At 35.3% G+C, this 20,520-nt stretch overlaps 1 protein-coding gene across 4 annotated transcripts in view; it reads right to left on the bottom strand.

Moving 5' to 3' along the window:
- Window positions 1–13,421: 13,421 nt before the first annotated feature.
- ANAPC4 (anaphase promoting complex subunit 4) overlaps window positions 13,422–20,520 on the bottom strand; it is a 38,479-nt gene continuing 31,380 nt past the window's right edge. For 2 of the 4 annotated variants that reach the window (XM_074273099.1, XM_074273100.1), the window contains 9 exons: window positions 19,467–19,564; window positions 19,046–19,107; window positions 18,928–18,966; window positions 18,728–18,829; window positions 17,622–17,696; window positions 16,056–16,226; window positions 14,710–14,833; window positions 14,121–14,235; window positions 13,422–13,845 (listed from right to left, as the gene is read on the bottom strand). In XM_074273099.1, coding sequence (XP_074129200.1) covers window positions 13,838–13,845; window positions 14,121–14,235; window positions 14,710–14,833; window positions 16,056–16,226; window positions 17,622–17,696; window positions 18,728–18,829; window positions 18,928–18,966; window positions 19,046–19,107; window positions 19,467–19,564 — 794 coding nt within the window. In that variant the 3' untranslated portion in view covers window positions 13,422–13,837. Of the gene's footprint in view, window positions 13,846–13,882; window positions 14,236–14,709; window positions 14,834–16,055; window positions 16,227–17,621; window positions 17,697–18,727; window positions 18,830–18,927; window positions 18,967–19,045; window positions 19,108–19,466; window positions 19,565–20,520 lie in introns of those variants that run through there. The other 2 variants (XM_074273097.1, XM_074273098.1) reach the window with 1 other exon arrangement.

The raw sequence follows: 20,520 nt of genomic DNA, 5'->3' as shown, positions 1-20,520 counted from the left end.
TCCCTGATCCCTTCAGCTGGTAACTATCTCCCTTAATGGACCTTACTCCCTAATTTTCTTAATAAGTAACCACCTGTGTCATAATTACTAGAGTTTCTGAAAGACAGCAGATGAGAGAGAAATACATATATTCCTAAGTATGTGTGAGGTATTAAGGGAGCATATGCCATCTTTGGCAACTAACAGTCTCCCAGTTTTCAGCTCCCAGAAGCTGTAGCTTGTGTGGCAGGAATACCCCCTCCTCCAGGGCCCTGTGAGTGACTCCAGGGGTGCCCACCCCAAGTGTGAGAAGACTCCCTCCGGCAGACTGGCAGAAGACACCTTGTTACAGAAGCCAGGAAACCAGCTGAGCAGGCCCAGGGGAGGCTTGGAGCTCGGTCAGACACTGAAGGCACCAAGGTCAGCCACCTCCACACACTGGGATGTTTGCCATTGGACTGCAAAGACTCGAGAAGACAGAAAAAGGACGACCGCCTTCTGTAATCCACCAGCAAGTCAAGACACTGCCCCTGGTGTCACTGGGCCTCTTCCAGAAAAGAAGGACAAAGAGCCACATGCATAAATGTGTATATGTATATGTGCGTGTATTTGTGATCTCTATATGTATTTGTGCCATATATATAGGTGCACTGTGATCTGTATATGTATTTGTGCCATATATTTGGGTACATTTGTGAACTATATATGTATTTGTGCACGTATATATGTGTGCAATTGTGATCTCTATATGTGTGTATTTGTGATCTATATACGTATTTGTGCACGTATATATGTGTGCAATTGTGATCTCTATACGTATTTGTGCACGCATATATGTGTGCAATTGTGATCTCTGTATGTATTTGTGATCTATATATGTATTTGTGCACACATATATGTGTGCAATTGTGATCTATATATGTGTGTATTTGTGATCTATATATGTATTTGTGCACGCATATATGTGTGCAATTGTGATCTATACATGTGTGTATTTGTGATCTATATACGTATTTGCGCCATATATTTGGGTGCATTTGTGATCTCTATATGTATTTGTGAATATACACATTCTCTAAACTATGTCTCTTTTCTAATGCTTAAAAAGTCCTCTCCACAGAAAAAGCATGAAAAAATCATTAAGGAGTGATTGTGGATTGAAAACAAGCTAAACCCAAATAAAGATTCCGTTTTTCCATACAAACAGTTTAGCATCCCCTACCTATTACTCCCCCCCAATTGCCTTCTTCACTTTTTTTCTATGCTGAGGACCTCATCTTGGAGGATTTTAAAGAAAGGATTTCCTGAATTGTTTCCTGATTTGGTAAAATAGAGAGAGTTTCAACTTTCACTTCTTTGATTCTCTCTCCTCAGACAAATAGATCTTAAAGAGCATTCATTCCCTCTGAGCTCCCCTCAGGTTATGAAAACCTCATCTTTCAGTTACTTTTTGTCATTCAGAGAAAGGGCCTAATTGGGCTTCTAGTACTACACAAGTATCTTTATCTGGAGAGGAATGACCTTATTCCATACATTAAAAGGCAAATAAATGGGAAAATTAAATAAAGCCTAGGAGTCACACCTCAAAGTTTCATCTTTGTAATTCAAAGATTCACCCTTGAGCCAAGAATAACCCAGAGCTGTACCTTTTAATTGAAACTATGGAAGATCGGGTGAAAAAAAGTTTGAAAACAGGACAATTGGTGACTGAAGATATACTTCACTTGTCCCTCTTGCCAAGCTCTAGATGTTAAAGGATTTTATCTTATAGTTCCTCAGAAAGTAGCTCCTAAAGCTATGAAGTTCATTTTGCATGTTCTGTACCATGTGCAATCAAGCATTTGATCAATAAATGCATTTAGAAGACAATTTCAATGTAAACATACAACTTTTCCTGTTGACTTTTCTCAACCTGACTCTTATAAGGCAGAGCTCTGCAGCAAGTCTTGGGAATGCGCCCTATGGTTATTTTATCAATAAATATATCTTGATGAAAATGACCCAGATGAGACCAAAGACTCAAGTGTAGGAGCATCTCAAATAACAAGTTCCCTCAATGTAGTCATTAATGGTTGGGGGGGAAGAGACATTTATCAGAACATCCTGGACCCATTGATGTTTCCTCCAATTCACTGGTGATATCACTGAAAGGGTTGGAAACAAAAATAACAAAGTATTTCCTTATTAGAGGGAATATTTTGTAGCTACTAATCTTGTCCTCTCTTAAGAAATGTGTCTGCTTTGAGGTAATTGTGTTTACTGGCTAACTCTTAAAGCTAACAGTTAAAGGGGGCTCCTAGGCTACAACTGTAGGAGTACAAAGTTACAGAGGAACTTAATCCTTGAGTAGTCCCTACCCAGGGACTCATCTTGCAAACTATTTTTTAGAAAATACATTTTATTTATTTTGTTAAACATTTCCCAATCACATGTAAAAAAAAAATTTAATACTTACTTTTAAAAATTTGAGTTCTAAATTCTTTCCTTTCTGCCTAGTCCTTTTCTTCCCCTTGAGAACGTAAGCAAGTGATATCAAGTAAAGCAGTCTCTCTCATATTAGCCATGTTGCAAAAGAAAACACACAATACACAAAACAGGAAAAACAAAGAAAGTGAAAAAAGTTTGCTTCACTCTGTAGTCATCAGTTCTCTCTGCGGAGGGGGACATATTTTTCATCCAAGGCCCTTTGAAATTGTCTTGGATGAGTCTTGATGGGAGCAACTAAGCCTCTTACAATCCATCATCATTACAATCTCGTTCTTGTTGTGTACAATGTTCTGGTTCTGCTCACTTCCCTCTGCATCAGTTTATATGGGTCTTCCCAGGATTTTTTTCAACCACCCCCCTCATCATTTCTTATGGCACAAGAGTATTCCATCATAATCGTATGCCCCAACTTATTCAGGTATTTTCCAATTGATGGGCATCTCCTCAATTTCCAATTGTTTGTCACCATAGAAAGAACAGCTATGAATATTTTTGCACAAATTTTGCACTTTCCTTTTTTTTTTTCTTTTTTTTTTTTTCTTCATCTTTTTTGGGATACAGACCTAGGAGTGGCATCTCTGGGTCAAAGGTTATTCCCAGTTTGATAGCCCTTTCTTGTGGTCCTTGTTGTCAGTCTTATTTCAGAATAGTTGCACCAGTTCACAACTCCACCAACAATGCAATAGTGCCCCATTCTTTCCATATCCTTTCCAGCATTTGTTATTTTCTGTTTTTATAGGTGTGAGTTGTTTTAATTTACATTTTTATAATCAATAGTGAATTAGAGCATTTTTTCATGTGAGTATTTATAACTTTGATATCTTCTTTTGAAAACTGCCTATTCATTGACCATTTGTTAATTGGAGAATGGCTTTGGATTTTTATAAATTTAACTCAGTTAAATTTTCCTCTATTTGAGAAATGAGACCATTAGCTGTTACCAGAAAAACTTGCAATAATTTTCCTCCTAGTTTCCCATTTTCCTTCTACTTCTGACTGCCTTGGCTTTTTGGTTGTACAAAACCTTTTCAATTTCATAATCAAAATTATCCAGTTAAATTTCTATGACCTTCCATGACCTTTTGCTTGGTCTTAAACTCTTCCCTTATCAATACATCTGACAAGGTACATTTTTCTATGTTTCCCTAATTTACTTAGGATGTTTAAATCATTTATCCATTTTGACCCTATCTTCATATATGGTGTGAGATGTTGGTCTTTGCTCTGAAAAGTTCAAGTACCCAACTTAGAAATAGCCTAGAGAGATTGCTATAAATATATAATAACCAAACCACATTTGATATCAGCCAGTGGATCAAACTAAAAAGGCAGTAAAATGAAAAGAACATCTTGGTAAACTGGAAAGATCTAAGATGGCCAAGCTGATAAACAGACAATTAGCATTTAAGTCCTAAATAAAGTCTGGCAATAATTATCTGTGTGACCTCTGGCAAACTGATATACTTCTCCTACTCTTTAAGTTTCATTATTTGTAAGATAATAGGGGGCTGAACAAGATTACCAATAAAGATCCTTTTACTTTCTATAGAAGTGTAAGTGTATGCTTCTCTTCCAGATTTCAGTAAATTTGCAGCTCAAAAGGGAAAAATTACTATAACTGTGAGATAGAAGAAATATGCCCTCAGACTACATTTGGACTTGATAGAGAATAAGGCCCTTCCATTTGTTCCAGGATCATTCTACACAGGGTAAAAGAGGTAAAACTTTGAATGGGTTCACGTGTATATAAAAATGCCAGTTTGAGATTATTTTTGAATCTTTTCCTCAAATACTCATTTGAATAAATCAATAGGAAAACCTTAAAACAGAGATTACCAAACCACCAAAAAAAAAAAAAAAAAAAAGAGAGAGAGAGAGAGAGAGAGAGAGAGAGACAGCTGGAGGTTTTGGCCTACAGGCATAGTTTGCCAGATCCTGCCTTCAAGTTTTAAAAATCTGAGTGAATGCCCAGTTCCTGTTTGTGGCCTTGCCTTCAAATATGAATGCTTGAAAAATGTCTTTGATGAAAGATACAAACACAATTTTCAGTTGATGAAATTAAAGCCATTTATATATGTTACATGAAAAAAAATGCTCTAAATCATTATGGAAATCCCAAAGAAATCATAAAGGAGGGAAAAGGACCCACATGTGCAAAAATATTTTGTAGCAGCTCTTTTTGTGGTATCAAAGAATTGGAAAATGAGTAGAAGTCCATCAATTGGGTTGAACAAGCTGTGATATATGAAGATAGCAGAATAATATTGTTTTATAAAAATAATGAGCAAGCTGATTATAGAAAGGCTGGATAGATTTAGTGATGCTGAGGGAAACAAGCAGGACCAGGAACACACTGTACACAATAACAGCAAGAATGTGCAATGATCAACTCTGAAAGGCTTGCTGCTTCTCAGTGGTTCAGTGATCCAAAGCAATCCTGATAGTCGTTGGACAGAAAATTCCATTTACTTCCAGAAAAAGAACTAAGGACAGTGTAAATCAACACATCCTTTGTTCACTTTTTTTTTTTTTAATCTCTCCCATGGTTTTTCCCTTTTGCTCTGATTTTTCTCTTCCAAAAAAATTCATAATGTGTATTAAAAATAAACTAAGTAAAAAAAAAAAAAAAAGAAAAAAGAAAAATGTCTTTGAGAGTTATCATAAGTTAGAATGAAGTTTCCCATCAAGGGGACTGAGAGGCCTGGAAAAAAAAAAATAATAATCTCTCTCCCTCTTTTGGCTAGAAAAATAACAAGTCTTAGAACAGAGAACTCGATGAAAGAGAAGTGGAAAAGCTTCCACCAGCTGGAGGCTAAGGGATTTTCCCCTCTCTTTTCTAAGAGAGCATGAGAATGATTATAGCTCTATCCGCAGGAGGAGACATAAAAACTACAAGAGCATGATCAAGGAACACAGTAGAATTACCTATCCAAGAGAATACTAACTATGCTGGAGGGCAAGCAAGCACAAGTTATCACCTGAATGAGGTGGAATTTTCCAGGTGGATGTCCCTGATATCTCACCATGTTGAAGAGAGAAATAATTATCTTTCCCCAAAACTTTCAATCTTCTCTTTCTAATACCCATAAGCTAGAGTCACAACCTCAGTGTCATTCTGGACTCTTCATCCCACCTATTTAATTAGTTGCCAAATCTTGTCAGTTCTACCTCACCTACAGATGTTATTAATCTGTCATATCCATCTCCTTTTCTCAATTCATACAATTTTCTCAATTCACACAGTCTCTCCCTGGTTCAGGCCATCAAAGGCTCTCACCTGGGCTATGACAGTAGTCTCTAACTGATCTTTCTTCAACTGATCTTTGTTTCTAACTTCAAACCATCATCTCCACAGCTGCCAGATTTTCCTCTTTTTAAAAATCTTACTTTTTTTTAAATACATGAAAAAAACTTTTTTTTTTTTTTTTTTTTAAATAAAGTGATTTTTCCTAAAACACAGATCTGACCAGGTCATTCATTCCCTCAGAGATTTCCTGTTACCTCTAATAACAAAAACCAATTCCTTTGTTGGGTTTTTGAAGTCCATCACACCTTGAGTCCAGTCAAATTTTCTAGCCTTATAACTTTTTGGTCTTCTTCATGAATACCAGGATCCAGCTCACTGTTCCTCACCAGTACCTGTGCCTTTGTATTAAATAGTCCCTTATGGCTGGAATGCATTCCCTTCTCATTTTCATTGCTGGGGGAGGGGGGGAGGGAATAACTGGATTCCATTTACAGAAAACTGTGAAGAACTTTTAGAGGGGACTACAGTGACAAGCAAAGAGAACCCACATTTCTACCCATCTGTCTTTGAGGGATAGCAGGGCCTCTGGGACAAGTGAACTATGGTAGAGAACACGGAAGAGTTTTATCAGGAGAAGCTGAGATGGAGGAGACACTGGGTACCATTGACTGGGAACTGTTATCTTCAGATAAAAGGGCAGGGAATGAGGTATCCAGGCAGAAAAGAGACTAAGAGAGCCATGCCATGAAAAATATATTGTTGCTACCCATCAAGTGCTGAAAGTGGCTCTAGTTATAGCTTCTAGAAAAGGGGCTTGCTCCATGGCAGGTAATATTTCTAAGAGGCTCCAATGATTCCATTCATTTCCCTTAACCCTTAGATGAATTTGTTTATATTCTGAGTCTTGTGAACTTGTGTGTTTACAAGGAAGAACATACCATATTTGAGAGAGGAGGAAAATGTCAGATAAAAGCAACCACGCACAACTTCACTCAAAGAAGTCTCCCAAAGAATTCCTATGCTCTTGATGACAGAAGGGAGGCCTGATATAAATACTGTACAATAGAAGAATTAAGTATTGCTATAATGTAAACTCAGAAAACTACAGAACGGAAAGTAATCTTAGAAATCTAATTGGTTTCCTCTGTAATCCTACGTATTTATTTTATGCATTTAAAAGATTATTCTGACTGGAAACTGAGTGGATGCCCATCAATTGGAGAATGGCTGAATAAATTGTGGTATATGAATGTTATGGAATATTATTGTTCTGTAAGAAATGACCAATGAGATAATTTCAGAGAGTTCTGGAGAGACTTACAGGAACTGATGCTGAGTGAAATGAGCAGGACCAGGAGATCATTATTATGCTTCCAACAACGATACTATACGATGATCAATTCTGATGGACGAGGCCCTCTTCAACAATAAGATGAACAAAATCAGTGCCAATAGAGCAGGAATGAACTGAACCAGTTACACCCAGCGAAAGAACTCTGGGAGATGACTATGAACCACTACAGAGAATTCCCAATCCCTCTAATTTTGTCTGCCTGCATTTTGGATTTCCTCCACAGGCTAATTGTAAACTGTTTCAAAGTCTGATTCTTTTTGTACAGCAAAACAACTGTTTGGACATGTATACATATATTGTATTTAATTTATGCTTTAACATATTTAACATGTATTGGTCAATCTTCCATCTGGGGGAAAGGATGGGAAAAGTTGGGACAAAAGGTTTCGCAATCATCAATGCTGAAAAATTACCTATGCATAAAATTTTTGTAAAAATTAATTAAAATTTAAAAATAAAATAAAAAGATTATTCTGAGAAGTCTGGTCTTCATAGTTTTTACCAGACTATCAGAAAAATCCATAACATAAAAAATATTTTAAAACTCCTGAACTCCCCTTACTTGTCAGATGAAGAAACCAAGACCTAGAGAGATTCAAGTCACTGTCCGACTTACAGCCCAGAACCTCCCATTGTCATCCCGATTCCTACCATAGTGAAAGAAAACTGGAATTGATACTCGCCAAGAAACATGGGTTCAAATCATCTCTCTGACCTTTAACAGCTTAACATAACCTTGAATAAGCCATGAAACCTTCTGAAGCTGAGATGTCTTATCAGCAAAAACTCTGGAATAAGGACTTTAGAAGGTAAGAATGAGGATCACATGAAACAATGAATGCATGCCATTTTGCAAAGCTTATTCAAGTCAAGATAAACATTAGATATTTAGAGAGCTAGATGTCACAGTGGAGTCTGGAAGGTCTAAGTTCAATGCTGAACTTACACTTATCATGTGACCCTGGGCAAGTCAATGAATGCCTCAGTTTCCTCCTCTATAAACAATTTCTCTCATGATCATAACAATGCAAAAGGAAAATAACAGAGAAAGATCCCAGAAATCTAGCCAATTCATTGTTTAAGGGTAACTTCAGGGGAACAGTGATATAGCCTGGCTCCCCACTCTTGGCAGACATGGCGTGGACTATTGTGCAGAATGAGGCATCCATTTTCAGAATTGGCCAGTGTCTTGATTTGCTTTGCTTTATTGTACTTAATAGAAAGAGATCCACGGGGGGAGAAGGCAGTGTTTGGGAAGTAACAATGGTATAAAAAAGAAGAAAAAGAAAAGAACATTCCTACAGCATTTGAAAAGAAAAAAAATAATAATGGATAAAAGCTAGAAAATAGCAACTAGTTACTAGCTAGGAAACAGCAATCTACTGGCTAGTTAGCACTCAAGGACCAGTAATGGGGTGCCAGACATTTTTGCAACACCTAAATACACAGAGAATGATTGCTGCCAGCAATATCATCTTTCAACACAAAGGACAGCAATCTCTACTTAGAGGTGCTATAAAAATTAGTAAAAAACTGAGATAAAAGAAAAAAAAAAAAAAAAAAAGGCAAGTGTCTGCTGCCTCCTAAGCAAGTCACCACTGGAACTCTGTCCTGACTGGCTCCTCCACCTGAGGACTTTAGCCTCTGGCACTCCAGGACTGATAACATTCAAGTAAGAACAAAATTATCTAGACCTGTTCAGACTAGAAGAAGCCAGGACACAGACTGGCAGACTGGAGGTGAGAGAGAGATCAGCCAGTGCTGATGCACTTAGTAAGAATGCAGTAAAGATGAATTGCAGTGAATTGGGTAGATGCTGCCCTCCACCTGTACTAATGAGTAACAGCTTGTAAAATGCGCTCACCTTGCTAATCACTTTTATTCATTCAATAGCCAACTTATCCCATGCTTACTCTGCAGGCATACTTTGGAGATATTACAGGTTCAGTTCCATATCACTGCAATACCAATATTGCAATTCTTTTGGTTTTCCAATGCATATAAAAGTTATGTTTATACTACAATATAGTCTATTAAGAATAGTATTAGTCTAAAAAATGTACATACCTTAGTTTTAAAATATTTTATTGCTAAAAATGCTAATCATCATCTGAGCTTTCCATGAGCCATGATCATTTTGGGGATGGAGGATCTGGCCTTGATGCTGATGGCTGCTGATTGATAAGGTTGCTGAAGGTTTGGAAGGCTAAGATAATATCTTAAAATAAAACAATGAAATTTGCTGCATTAACTGACTCTTCCTTTCATTTAAAACACAAGAGGCCATTGTAGAATTATTAATTTGCTTCTAAGTGAAATGAGCAGAACCATGAGATCATTGTACATGGCAACATCAATATTATAAAATGATCAATTCTGATGAACATGACTCTTTCCAACAATGAGATGATTGATGCCACTTCCAATGATCTTGTGATGAAGAGAACCATCTATATCCAAAGAAAGGACAGTGGAAATTGAATGTGCATCACAACATAACATTCTCACTCTTTTTGTTGTTGTTCACTTGTAATTTGTTTTCTTACTCATTTTCTTTCCTTTTTGATCTGATTTTTCTTGTGCAATGAGAGAATTGCATAAATACATTTACACCTATTGGATTTAACATAAAAAAGAGAATTATTAATTTGCCTTACTTTAATAGTGTTTTGTCTGAAGGAATAGAGAGGACCAAGGAGGAGAGATGGAGGGGAAAACTCAAAACACATGGCATTTATCAAGTAAGTTTGGTTTTATATGGGAATGGTTTGTGGCACCCTAAAACAATACAACAGCAAAAATCTTGGCAGCAAGTTTCTTTGAAAAAGGTCTCATGTCTCATTTCTAAAGTACATACAAAACCAGAATCAAATTCATAAGAAAAAGAGCCAGTTGAGGTTAAAAAATATGAACAATATTTCCAAAGGAAAAAAGCAGAGCTATCAATGGCTATGAAAAGAAATGTTCTTAGTTACTAATAATTTGAGAAATAAAAATGAAAACAGCTCTGAGGTACCACCTCACATCCATCAGATTAATTAAGAAAACAAAAAAGAATAATGAGAAATCCTGGAGGAACCAGGAAAAAAATAGGTACATTAATGCACTGTTGGTAAAGCTTCAAAGTAGTCTCTATTATTCTGGAAAGCAATTTTGAATTATCAAAAAACTATTTAACTAAAAATACTCTTTGAGAAAGTCAGCAATATTACAGTTGGGTCTATTCCTCAAGGAGATCAAAGAAAGACCCATATAAACAAAAATATTTATAGCAGCTTTTTTTTTGTGATAATGAATTAAAAAAATTTTTTTTATTATAGCTTTTTATTTCCAAGATATATGCATGGGTAATTTTTAGCACTGACAGTTGCAAAACCTTTTGTTCCAATTTTTCCCCTGTTTTCCCTCTTTCCCTCCCCCAGATGGCAGGCAGACCAATACATGTTAAGTATATTAAAGTATATGTTAAATACTATATATATATATATATATATATATATATATATACATATATATATATATATATATATATATAAAAATATATACACACACACACACATGTCCATACAGTTATTAGTTATTTTGCTGTACAAAAAGAATCGGATTTGAAATAGAGTATAATTAGCCTGTGAAGGAAATAAAAAATGCAGGTGGACAAAAATAGAGGGATTGGGAATTCTATATAGTGGTTCACACTCATTTCCCTGAGTAATGAATTGAAAATTGAGGAAATATTTATTAGTTGGGGAATGTGCACACACACTACGGTATATGCATGCAATGGAATATTATTTTGTTGTAAGAAATTTTAAAAAAAGGATTTTGTAAACGTCTGGGAAGATTTATATGAATTGATAAAAATGTAAGTGAATAAGACCCAACAGAACAATAATGGCAGCAGTATGGAATTTGACTTAATAAGTGATAGCATAACACCAAACACATTTCCAAAGGACACTCGTGATGAAATTATCTCTAGAGAGACAGCAGAGAGAGAGATGAACTAGATGGAGAGCAGATGAACTCAGAATGTAATTTAAAGCATATTTCCTCTTTTTCTCCCTTTTCTTTCTTTCTTTTTTTTTTTTTTAAATTTTTGGGAACATGGCTAATATGGAAATTTGTTTTGCTTGATTATACAAGTTTGTAATGGATTTTGTCTACTCAAAGGATGGGGAAGAATGTAGAGGGCAGAGAGCATTTGGAACTGAAAATAAAACTGAATACACACACACGTATATGTATATATGTAAAATGCATGACTTAGTTATCAACAGCCAGGTATGCAGAGTAGGAACTACCTTGGGAACTTCCATAACTATAAACCACTGGAGACAGAAAGCACAAGAGAGCACATTAACAGCTTGAGTTCCTCTGCGTTAGCCTCTAGAACTGGAACCATGTTTGCAAGAAAATGAATAAGTGTCAGGATGAAATGTGCCCCTAAAAATTGGCCCCTCTCTTACCACAGAACTTAAATGGTAATTCTTCTTGAATATATCTTCTTCCTTTTTATTTCTTTTCCCTTCCAGGAAAGTGAAAGTATTGCTGTTTCCTGAAAATCACCTCCAATAGCTTATTGATCACCTACTTATTTAATGGTAATAAAGTAGCATGGCTTAACTGTTGCATTGCTAGACTGCGGGCAACTGCAGCAGAGAGAGACAACAGGACAGTGACTACAAGAGAAAGAGATTTTACAATTAGGGTATATTTTACCATGCAACTTCCTGATTGGGGGCTTAGAGCTATACAAAGAGAATTACTGATTTTTAGTTTTACAGTTTTCCAGAGCCCAGAAAGATGCTTCTATGACTTTTCTCTCTAATAACTGAGTCAACAGTTCTGGCTGTGACTGTTGCCATATTTTATTTTATTTTTTCTGTTTCCCACCTGGCTGTTCTCATGTTCTTCAGAAAATTATCATTTTGTCTACAGTTATTTTAAATGTTATTTATTGCTCTATCTCTTGCTGCTGAGCTTTGTCAGCTATATATGAAAATGCTGATAATTTGTGTGGCTTAATTTTATATCCCAGAACTCTGCTAAAGCTGTTAATTGTTTCAAATAGGTTTTTGGATAATTCTGTAGGACTTTCTAAGTATATCATTATATCATCTACAAAGAGTGATAGTTTTATTTCCACATTGACTATTCTAATATCTTTAATTTTTTTTTCTTTTCTTCTTGCTAAAACCAACATTTATAATTATGATACTGAATAACAGTGGTGACAATGGGCATCTTTGTCACTCCTGATCTTACTGAGAATGCATCCAGCTTCTCTCCACTACAAATATGCGTGCTGGTGGTTTTAGATAGATGCTTTAAGGAAAACTTCCTTTATTCTTGTGCTTTCTTTTTAATAGGAATGGAAGCTGTATTTTTTCCAAATCTCTTTCTATTGAGATGTTTTGTTACTGATATGGTCAGTTACGGCAATAGTTTTCCTAAACCAATCCTGCATTCCTGACATAAATTCCACTTGGTGATAAAATATTGCATCAATATTCATTAGGGAGAGTGGTTTGTAATTATCTTTCTGTTTTGGCTCTTCCTGGTTTAGGTATCAGTATCATATTTATGTTCCCCACACATAAAACCCAGAATAAATGTTTAATATTCTGCTCTCTATAAACAAATTTTAAAAAGCCCCAATGTACCCATTACTTTTAAGTTTAATCTGCCTAATTAACATTATCTCCATCACTTTCTTAAATCTAGATTATCTACAAAACAATAGTCCAAGCCCTGATTGTAGAACTGGCTGATTCCCAGTGAGTAAAGGCTCACACTGAAATCAGAACAATTGGTTCTCACAAGCCAGGTTGAGCTAGCTATATCACATTCTTGAAATAATCCACAGTTCTTCTAAATATCTCATCTCATCTTCAAACTAAAAAAGTACTGCACAATGATCTATCTATTAGCAGTGTGTAAGGAAAAAAATATCATATGAAACAGCAGCAAAGCATAGAATAGTCTTACATGTGAACTATTCATTTGATTGCACTTTCCAGCCTGAAGAAATCCTGAGTCTTTATAAACTGATTTATGTATAGACCAACACATTGCAGTGAGGATTGAGGTAAAAGGTGGGAGTATTTGACAGTTGCACAGGAATAATAACCATTAATTTGGGAGAGGATATTAAGAAATCAACAGCGCATAGGAGTTCATTAACACTAATGCTAAATTATATTTAGTTGAACCTATTACTCCTAATGTTCCCAAGAAGTAAAATTGTACAGATGTCTACTACATGTCTTTAATACCCAATAGTTCTAGCTGTGAATATTCTTGATTCATAGAATCAAAAGTTCAATCAAGACAAAGTGAAAAGTTAATAAATTAGGGACAAGTCGTATTTTGGGTATATAATTGATAAGGACAACACCAATCTTTTCACAGTTTGAAAGCTTAGCACTGCAGGCATTCACATTTTTAACTGATAATGGAAATATAACAAATACAAAGCATTCAGGGGTCTTACAAAGAAGAAATGGAATAAAAATAGTACATTTTGTTGATTAAAATTTTTTTAATGCTAAAGAAGCTGAATAGCCTTCTTCAATAATAAATAAGAACTTTTTAAATGTTTAAATGTAAACTCATTGTGCTAAGAGGAATAAGTCCTGACACTTACTTTTTGAGAAGCAGAAAAGACTGAAATCCCTTCCTCAAATTCAATTAATGTTTGCTTTAAAAACTACAGTTCTTCAGGCAGTTTTATAAAGAAACATCAGCAAAAGGAAATGTCCTTCCAATGGTTACATTTCTGGAAGATGAAGCAGATTTAAAGAAAATATGCATCGTTCACAAGATAATTAACTGTTTATTTCTTTGGTACAAAGAAAAAAATTAAGGTGTTCTAAAAAAAAAAAAATCTTAGCCCACCTACTTATTAACATAATGAGAAAATACAAAATAATTGCAGCTCAGATTATGAATCTAAGTTAGATTCCTGATCTTCTACTGCATCTACCAGATCGGCAGATTCATTGCCAACACTTTCTTGATTATCTGCAGACTGAATTAATTCTTCCTGCTCACCAGGCACATGATGGGATGAAGATTCCTCCTCCTCATCGTCATCTTCCTCTTCTGCCTCCCCATCATCTTCTACATCCATTTCAAATACTCTAACATGACGAAGGTTTGAGCTTAACTAAAGAAATATAAAAGGATTTAGTTTTAAAGATATTTAAAACATAAAAAATTTATGTTATTTGAGCAGCCCAATAAATATACTTTTTCAGTAATTGTAAAATAGAAGCAGAAACTGAAACTTTCTTAGAAAAGTGGGGTTCTTTTAAAGGGAAATAACTTTTTTTTACAAAGGCAACTGGGTTTAAGTGACTTGCCCAGGGTCACACAGCTAGAAGTGGTAAGTGACTGAGGCCATATTTGAACTCAGATCTTCCTGACTTCAGGGCTGGTGCTCTATCCACTGCCATCTAGCTGCTCCTAGAAATAACTCACTTATCTCAATTTATGCTAAAATTATTAAGTTTAGGCTTCCGCTGTATTTGATTTTAACTCAGTACTCTCTGAACACAAAACTGAACAGTTAAGAATCCAAAGTATCCAAATAATATGCCATAACAAATTTTAAAAGCCCTATTCAAATATAAATACTTACCACACAAGAGACTTTCCGAAAACCATTCACAGCAACATATTGTGCTTTCATATTCTCCAGTATTCTCCACTGACTCTCCAGGAAGACAGTATTTGTAGGTATAAGATCACTCTGTTCATCAAGCCTACACAGAATAAAACCACAAAAAGCAGAATTATTTTCCCCCTCCTTTTTTGCCTTCAACTTCTATCTAAGTTCATTTAGAATGCTTCTCTTGAAAAAGAAAAAATCCTACAATTTTAGGATCACAAACTCATAGATTTAGAGATGGAAAAGATTTCAAAATTCATATAGTCCAATCCTCTGATTTTACAGACCATGAAACTGAGGCCTGGGAGGTTAACGTGTTGCCCAAGATCCCACAATTAATGAGATCAGAGATAAGATTCAATTTTGGGTCTCTGGCCTGGCTAAGCAAAAGCTAGCCTGGGAAATCATCTTTGATTAAACATTCACTAAGACCTTTGTAATCTCTCTAAATATTTTCTCTTTTTTCCACTATTCTCTATTTCCAATACCATTTTTCCTAGTTTTAGTCTTCATAATGCTGCAATTTTAAACAGTTAAATGCTTATAACATTAACTTAGCTAAGCAAGTATTGCTTTGATTCCCTTTGAAAATAGGTTAACAAACTTTAAGAGAAAGAATATCTGGTTCCTTAAGTCTCAGCCATATAATACTTTTCCTTTGAAGGTGGGAATATGGGGGCTGCTAGGTGGCGCAGTGGATAGAGCACCAGCCTTGAATTCTGGAGGACCCCAGTTCAAATCTAGTCTCAGACACTTAACACTCTTAGCTGTGTGACCCTGGGCAAGTCACTTAACCCCAGCCTCAGGGGAAAAAAAAAAAAAAGTGAAGGTGGGAATATATGGTTTTTATGGCACTTAGGAGGAGGAGAATCTTGATTTGTACCATCACAATGAACAGTAGAGTAGAAAGTGGGAGTTCCCCCAATTCTACTGTTTATTTGGTATCCCATTTTGAAAGAAGATAAAATCTTGTTTCAAAAGATAAAAAATTTTATATATACATACACACACACACACACACACACACACACATACATATATATATATTATATATAGACCAGCTTCCCATTCCATTTATATTAATGCTATTCCAGGGCTCTCCTGGGATGTGGATTTGAGGAGATCATTTCATTCTACCCAAGTACATCTCACCTTGTTCTAACAACAGAAGGTAGAAGAACGCAGGGGATTCCCTGCTTTTCAGTTACCCAGTACGTTATCCTTACTAATTATACTCTGAATAACTGACTCTATATTCTACATTAAAAAAAAAAAATTTAACTATTAGCTGAGAAAAGTCACTACCAAAGCTCTACCTTTTAGTGGTTGTCCCGTTGAACTCCTCTGGAGAGTCTTCCTTAGTATATACCAAAGACAATGGAAACTGAGCTAAGATTCTTTCTTTGCCTTCTTGTTCTTCATTCTCCTTCAGAACAACTGTTATCGTTTCATCATCATAAAAATGTGCATCAAGACAGCTGTAGGAGCTGGAGTGAAATGGAATTTATTATATTTAGAGGTCATTCATTAACTGAGTGATTACTTTAAATACAAGCATTAAACAGGCAGAGAGGGGGAAAAGATCAAGTCATATCTTATTTTAGAATATTTTTCAAGATTCATTATATTTGATGCATTCTATTTTCTTCTAAATCCCCACTGACCTGCTGTTCTGTTATTTATGACAGATAGATTGAACCAGATTTTTGGTTATACATTCATGAAACTAAGAGTACAGAAACAAATTAGTTTATGGTCAGAGAGCCTGCTTGAGATCAATGATCAGATTTAAGCTCTTACTCTACTTAATCACCTTCTCTGCTGAAAGCCCCAGAGGACTCAGTGTTAGGTATTCCTTTATGGTAAACTGAGCCGAGTGGCACCAAGGTGATTCCTAGGTTTAAAGAAAATTCAGTTTCACTCAAACTGCTAGACAGGGAAATAAAAGTGAGATTTCACGTAGAAAAATACATAAATCAAAAGGCTTTGCTTCCTTTTGTTAAGGATGGACAATATAATTTTTTTTTTTTTTAAAGAATTCCAGGAGGCAGCTAGGTGGCGCAGTGGATAGAGGACCAGCCTTGAATTCAGGAGGACCCGAGTTCAAATCTGGTCTCAGACACTTAGCACTTCCAAGCTGTGTGACCCTGGGCAAGTCACTTAACCCAGCCTCAAAAAAAAAAAAAAAAAAAAAAAAAAATTCCATATTTAGTTTTTCTATGTTATTTATCAGCTGACTCTGGAAGATGAGTTATTTTTCATCGAAATTATGTACATAAGGAAAAGCAGAGTAATGGGAGATATCTACAGAATATCTTGAATTGGATACACAGTTAAAGAACTTTCAAAACCCATACTGACTCTTAAATCCCCAGAGCAGAACTGCCACCTTGGCCCAAAATTTAAGTGTCCTAATTACTACATATCTTCTCAAGTATTTTGAGAGGCAGCATAGACAATATAGATGGACAGCCAGCCTCAGAATCTGGAAGATTTAATCTCAGTGCCTGGCCAATTCCCTAAGATTAAGTTAAAAAAAAAGACATAAAGCTATACTGTTAGAATTGTTTCCATCAGGAAGTTTCTTACATCAATGAAATCAGAGCTCTTGTCTCTATCCCTATCTTTATGAAACATGTTAATGTCCCATAATTAACTCAATTACAGATTAAATTATCCTTCCATGTACTAAAAAAAGTAAAGAAAATTTTTTTTCACCATAGCACATACTAGCAACATTATCATGATTGACGGTCCTTAAGTTCCATTTTACTTAATTGAGATATAGGTAAAATATTGGTATTCAAGAGCAAAATACACCCCAAAGACACTACACTACTACTAATTAATTGTGTGTTCTCTATATAAAACTCAAAATATACCTATTTTCGAAGTTTTCATTTGTTGTATTCAAGAAATTTCCAAATTCAACAGCAAGTAGTCCATTACTGACAGACCTTGGAGAAAGAAGAAAAAAGATAGTATACTCAGTGGGTCAATTTGGATAATTCAATAATTTAAAGGTTTTTTCAAGAACCTGATTGAAAGATTCAGTACATTACTAACATTATACAGTCTATCCTAAAGAAATATAAATTTAGTTCTCTCTGCAGAAAACATTAGTTGGATTAAAAGCATCAGGAAAAATAGAAGCCATCAATATTTTATAATTTCTAAGAATACTATATCACGAGTAAATTAAGAAGGATATCCACAACTTTCTTTTTTTCCCTTTTCTTATCAGGTTTATCTTAACTTCATGAGATTTCCTTAGAACTCAGGCATAACCCCCCCATTTTTCAAAGGAACCTGGAATTGCTGCTTTTTGAGCTCACTGGCCTCAGCCCAACCAAAGAAGCCATTATCAGTGGGAGAGCAGAGTATGCGGCTTCTTTGCTCCCCAGTCTGAAAGCTGAAGTGACTTGTACTGTATCAAAAAGAGAACTAGATATCCGAAGGACACCTGGGCTCTGTCCACTAACTGGTTTGTGATGATGGCCAAATCATCTAACCCATTCAAGAACTGAACTCCCAGTCCTCTCCTTCATGAAATGAAGGCCTTAGATTCAATGATCATAGAATCTAAGCTCTCTCCCTGAGGGAACAAGTAATCAAACTCTGTTGCCCATGGAGATCAGGAAAAAAAAGTAACATTCATTGATCTGGGGCTTGTTTTGTTTCCTCTTACTACAGGAGAGGCTACACTTAATGGACGGATTCCAAGCACTTTCCAATACAATAAAAAAACAAAAACAAAAACCAAAAAAACCACACAGAACTGGAGACTATCTAGTCCAGACCTTTCCTTTTACAGAGCAGAAAACTGAGACCTAAAGAGACAAAGTAAATTATTTGAGGTGATGCAATTAATTAGTAGCAAAATCTATATTCAATTAAGAATATAAAGGGGCAAGGGGAAAAACTGTCTGCATAAGGAATAAGGTCATGCATATCAGTCATTATTCTTTCATTTTAATGTAATTCTAACCTCGAGATGTCAGTATGTCTCCTCAAAATATAGATTCTAGAAGATGAACTATCTGACATAGTAAAGAGTACATAATGTAGGTTTGAAGATTTGTCATTCCAGCTGGAAAACAAAAAGGAAAAGTAAAATAAGTTTAAATCTGGGATTCAGTAACTTTTGCTCTGAAAAGATGTCAAAGATGAAACGGACAAAAGACTCACAGGAATGGCAGTTGGAACAATCGAGGGGTAGAGTCCTCGCTGAAAGAAAATAAAAAAACAGGTCAGCAAATCCCGAATTTGCTACAGAATTACACAGTGAAAATGTAGAGAAAATTACCTTCGAGTAGCTTTGTATAAGGGAATACAGACAGCTTGATTCACTGATTTTCCAATAACATTCTATAAAAATGAAAATATTTTAAAATCGAATAGAACATGTTTCTTCAGACAAAGAAGTGTTCTATGAAAAACAATCAAACAATAAAAAGTGACTAATGCTTACAATCCAGTTGCTGTATAAATTTATTTGATAATAGAGTTCTACTAATAAATACTTTATAAAGTACTTGCCTCATAATAAATGTTCTCATGAAGTCTGAAAAATAAACTATCCTTCCTGATACCGTCAAAGAATATTCTAACACATAGGTCAATTTCCTCACTTAAGAATTATAAATGCTTCAAATAAAATACTTCCTGAAATTCAAAGTCTTCCATGATTTGGTTCCAATCTATTTTGAATTTTATTTGAAACTTACTGCTGGTTTTTGTAAACAACGATCGATAATGCCCTCCATCTGTCTTTTCACAAAATGCAACGACTTTTCAGGATAATAGGGAAACAGCAAAGGACTTTCTGTAAATAAAAAATTATTATTTAATATACAAAAAGATTCAAAACTTTAAGTGTTCTATTAACTATTTAGTTGACACAACCAACATTCCTACTATCATTACAGAATTCAGTTTGGGCATTTCAATATATCTCCCACAGACTAATTATATTCAATCAGTCAAAACATATTTAATTGCTTATTCAGTATATTTGATTGACCACATTTTAAAAAATTCCATAAATTATGGCTAAATTTGGTTTAAAGTTTTGTCAGGAGAGCATCTATAAGCTGGAAAATTCAATTGTGTGGAACACTACCTTAACATACAAAAACGACTAAGTGCTATGATATCCAGAGACATGGATTGGCTCTCTGATTTCACTGATACAGGGAACTTCCAAGTGAAGAAATACTCTCTCCCAAAATAGACATCTTCTCTGCGCTTTGGTTAGAGAAATGCCCCAAGCACTGAGAAGGGAAGTCACTTTCCATCCACTGCCAGCTAGTTTTCCCAGAGCAGCACTTTTACCTAATATGCTATACTATCTCAAGGTAATTGAGGCTGATACCTCAAGACATGTATAGCCAATCACCGCCCTTTTCAAAAGTCTTATATTGAGAAAAAAATTATGACAATCTTGTAGTTCAAAAAGTTACATATCTGGATACATCCTGCTATTTCTCCCAACCCACTAGACTATTGAGAGCAGGGATTTTATCACTAATTCTTTTTTTTTTTAGTATTTCTAGTGGTATTTTGAATGTTTATTGAATAGGAAAGAATTCTAGATTTACTTGCAGGAATGTCAGTTTGTATGGAGGATAAAAAAGCAGAGTTAAGCAACATTCTTCTAGTGTAACACCAGGAACTAGGAATAAACAATCAGATCTGTCCAGAAAATACAGCTTCCTTAGCTCACAGCATCTCCTTACCCTGGTCCTCCCCGCTCATGCTTAGTTAAACTCAGAGAAAAAG

Source organism: Sminthopsis crassicaudata, chromosome 6 (genome assembly GCF_048593235.1).
Source record: "Sminthopsis crassicaudata isolate SCR6 chromosome 6, ASM4859323v1, whole genome shotgun sequence".
Lineage (NCBI taxonomy): Eukaryota > Metazoa > Chordata > Mammalia > Dasyuromorphia > Dasyuridae > Sminthopsis > Sminthopsis crassicaudata.
This window is presented reverse-complemented; position numbering and strand designations above follow the sequence as displayed.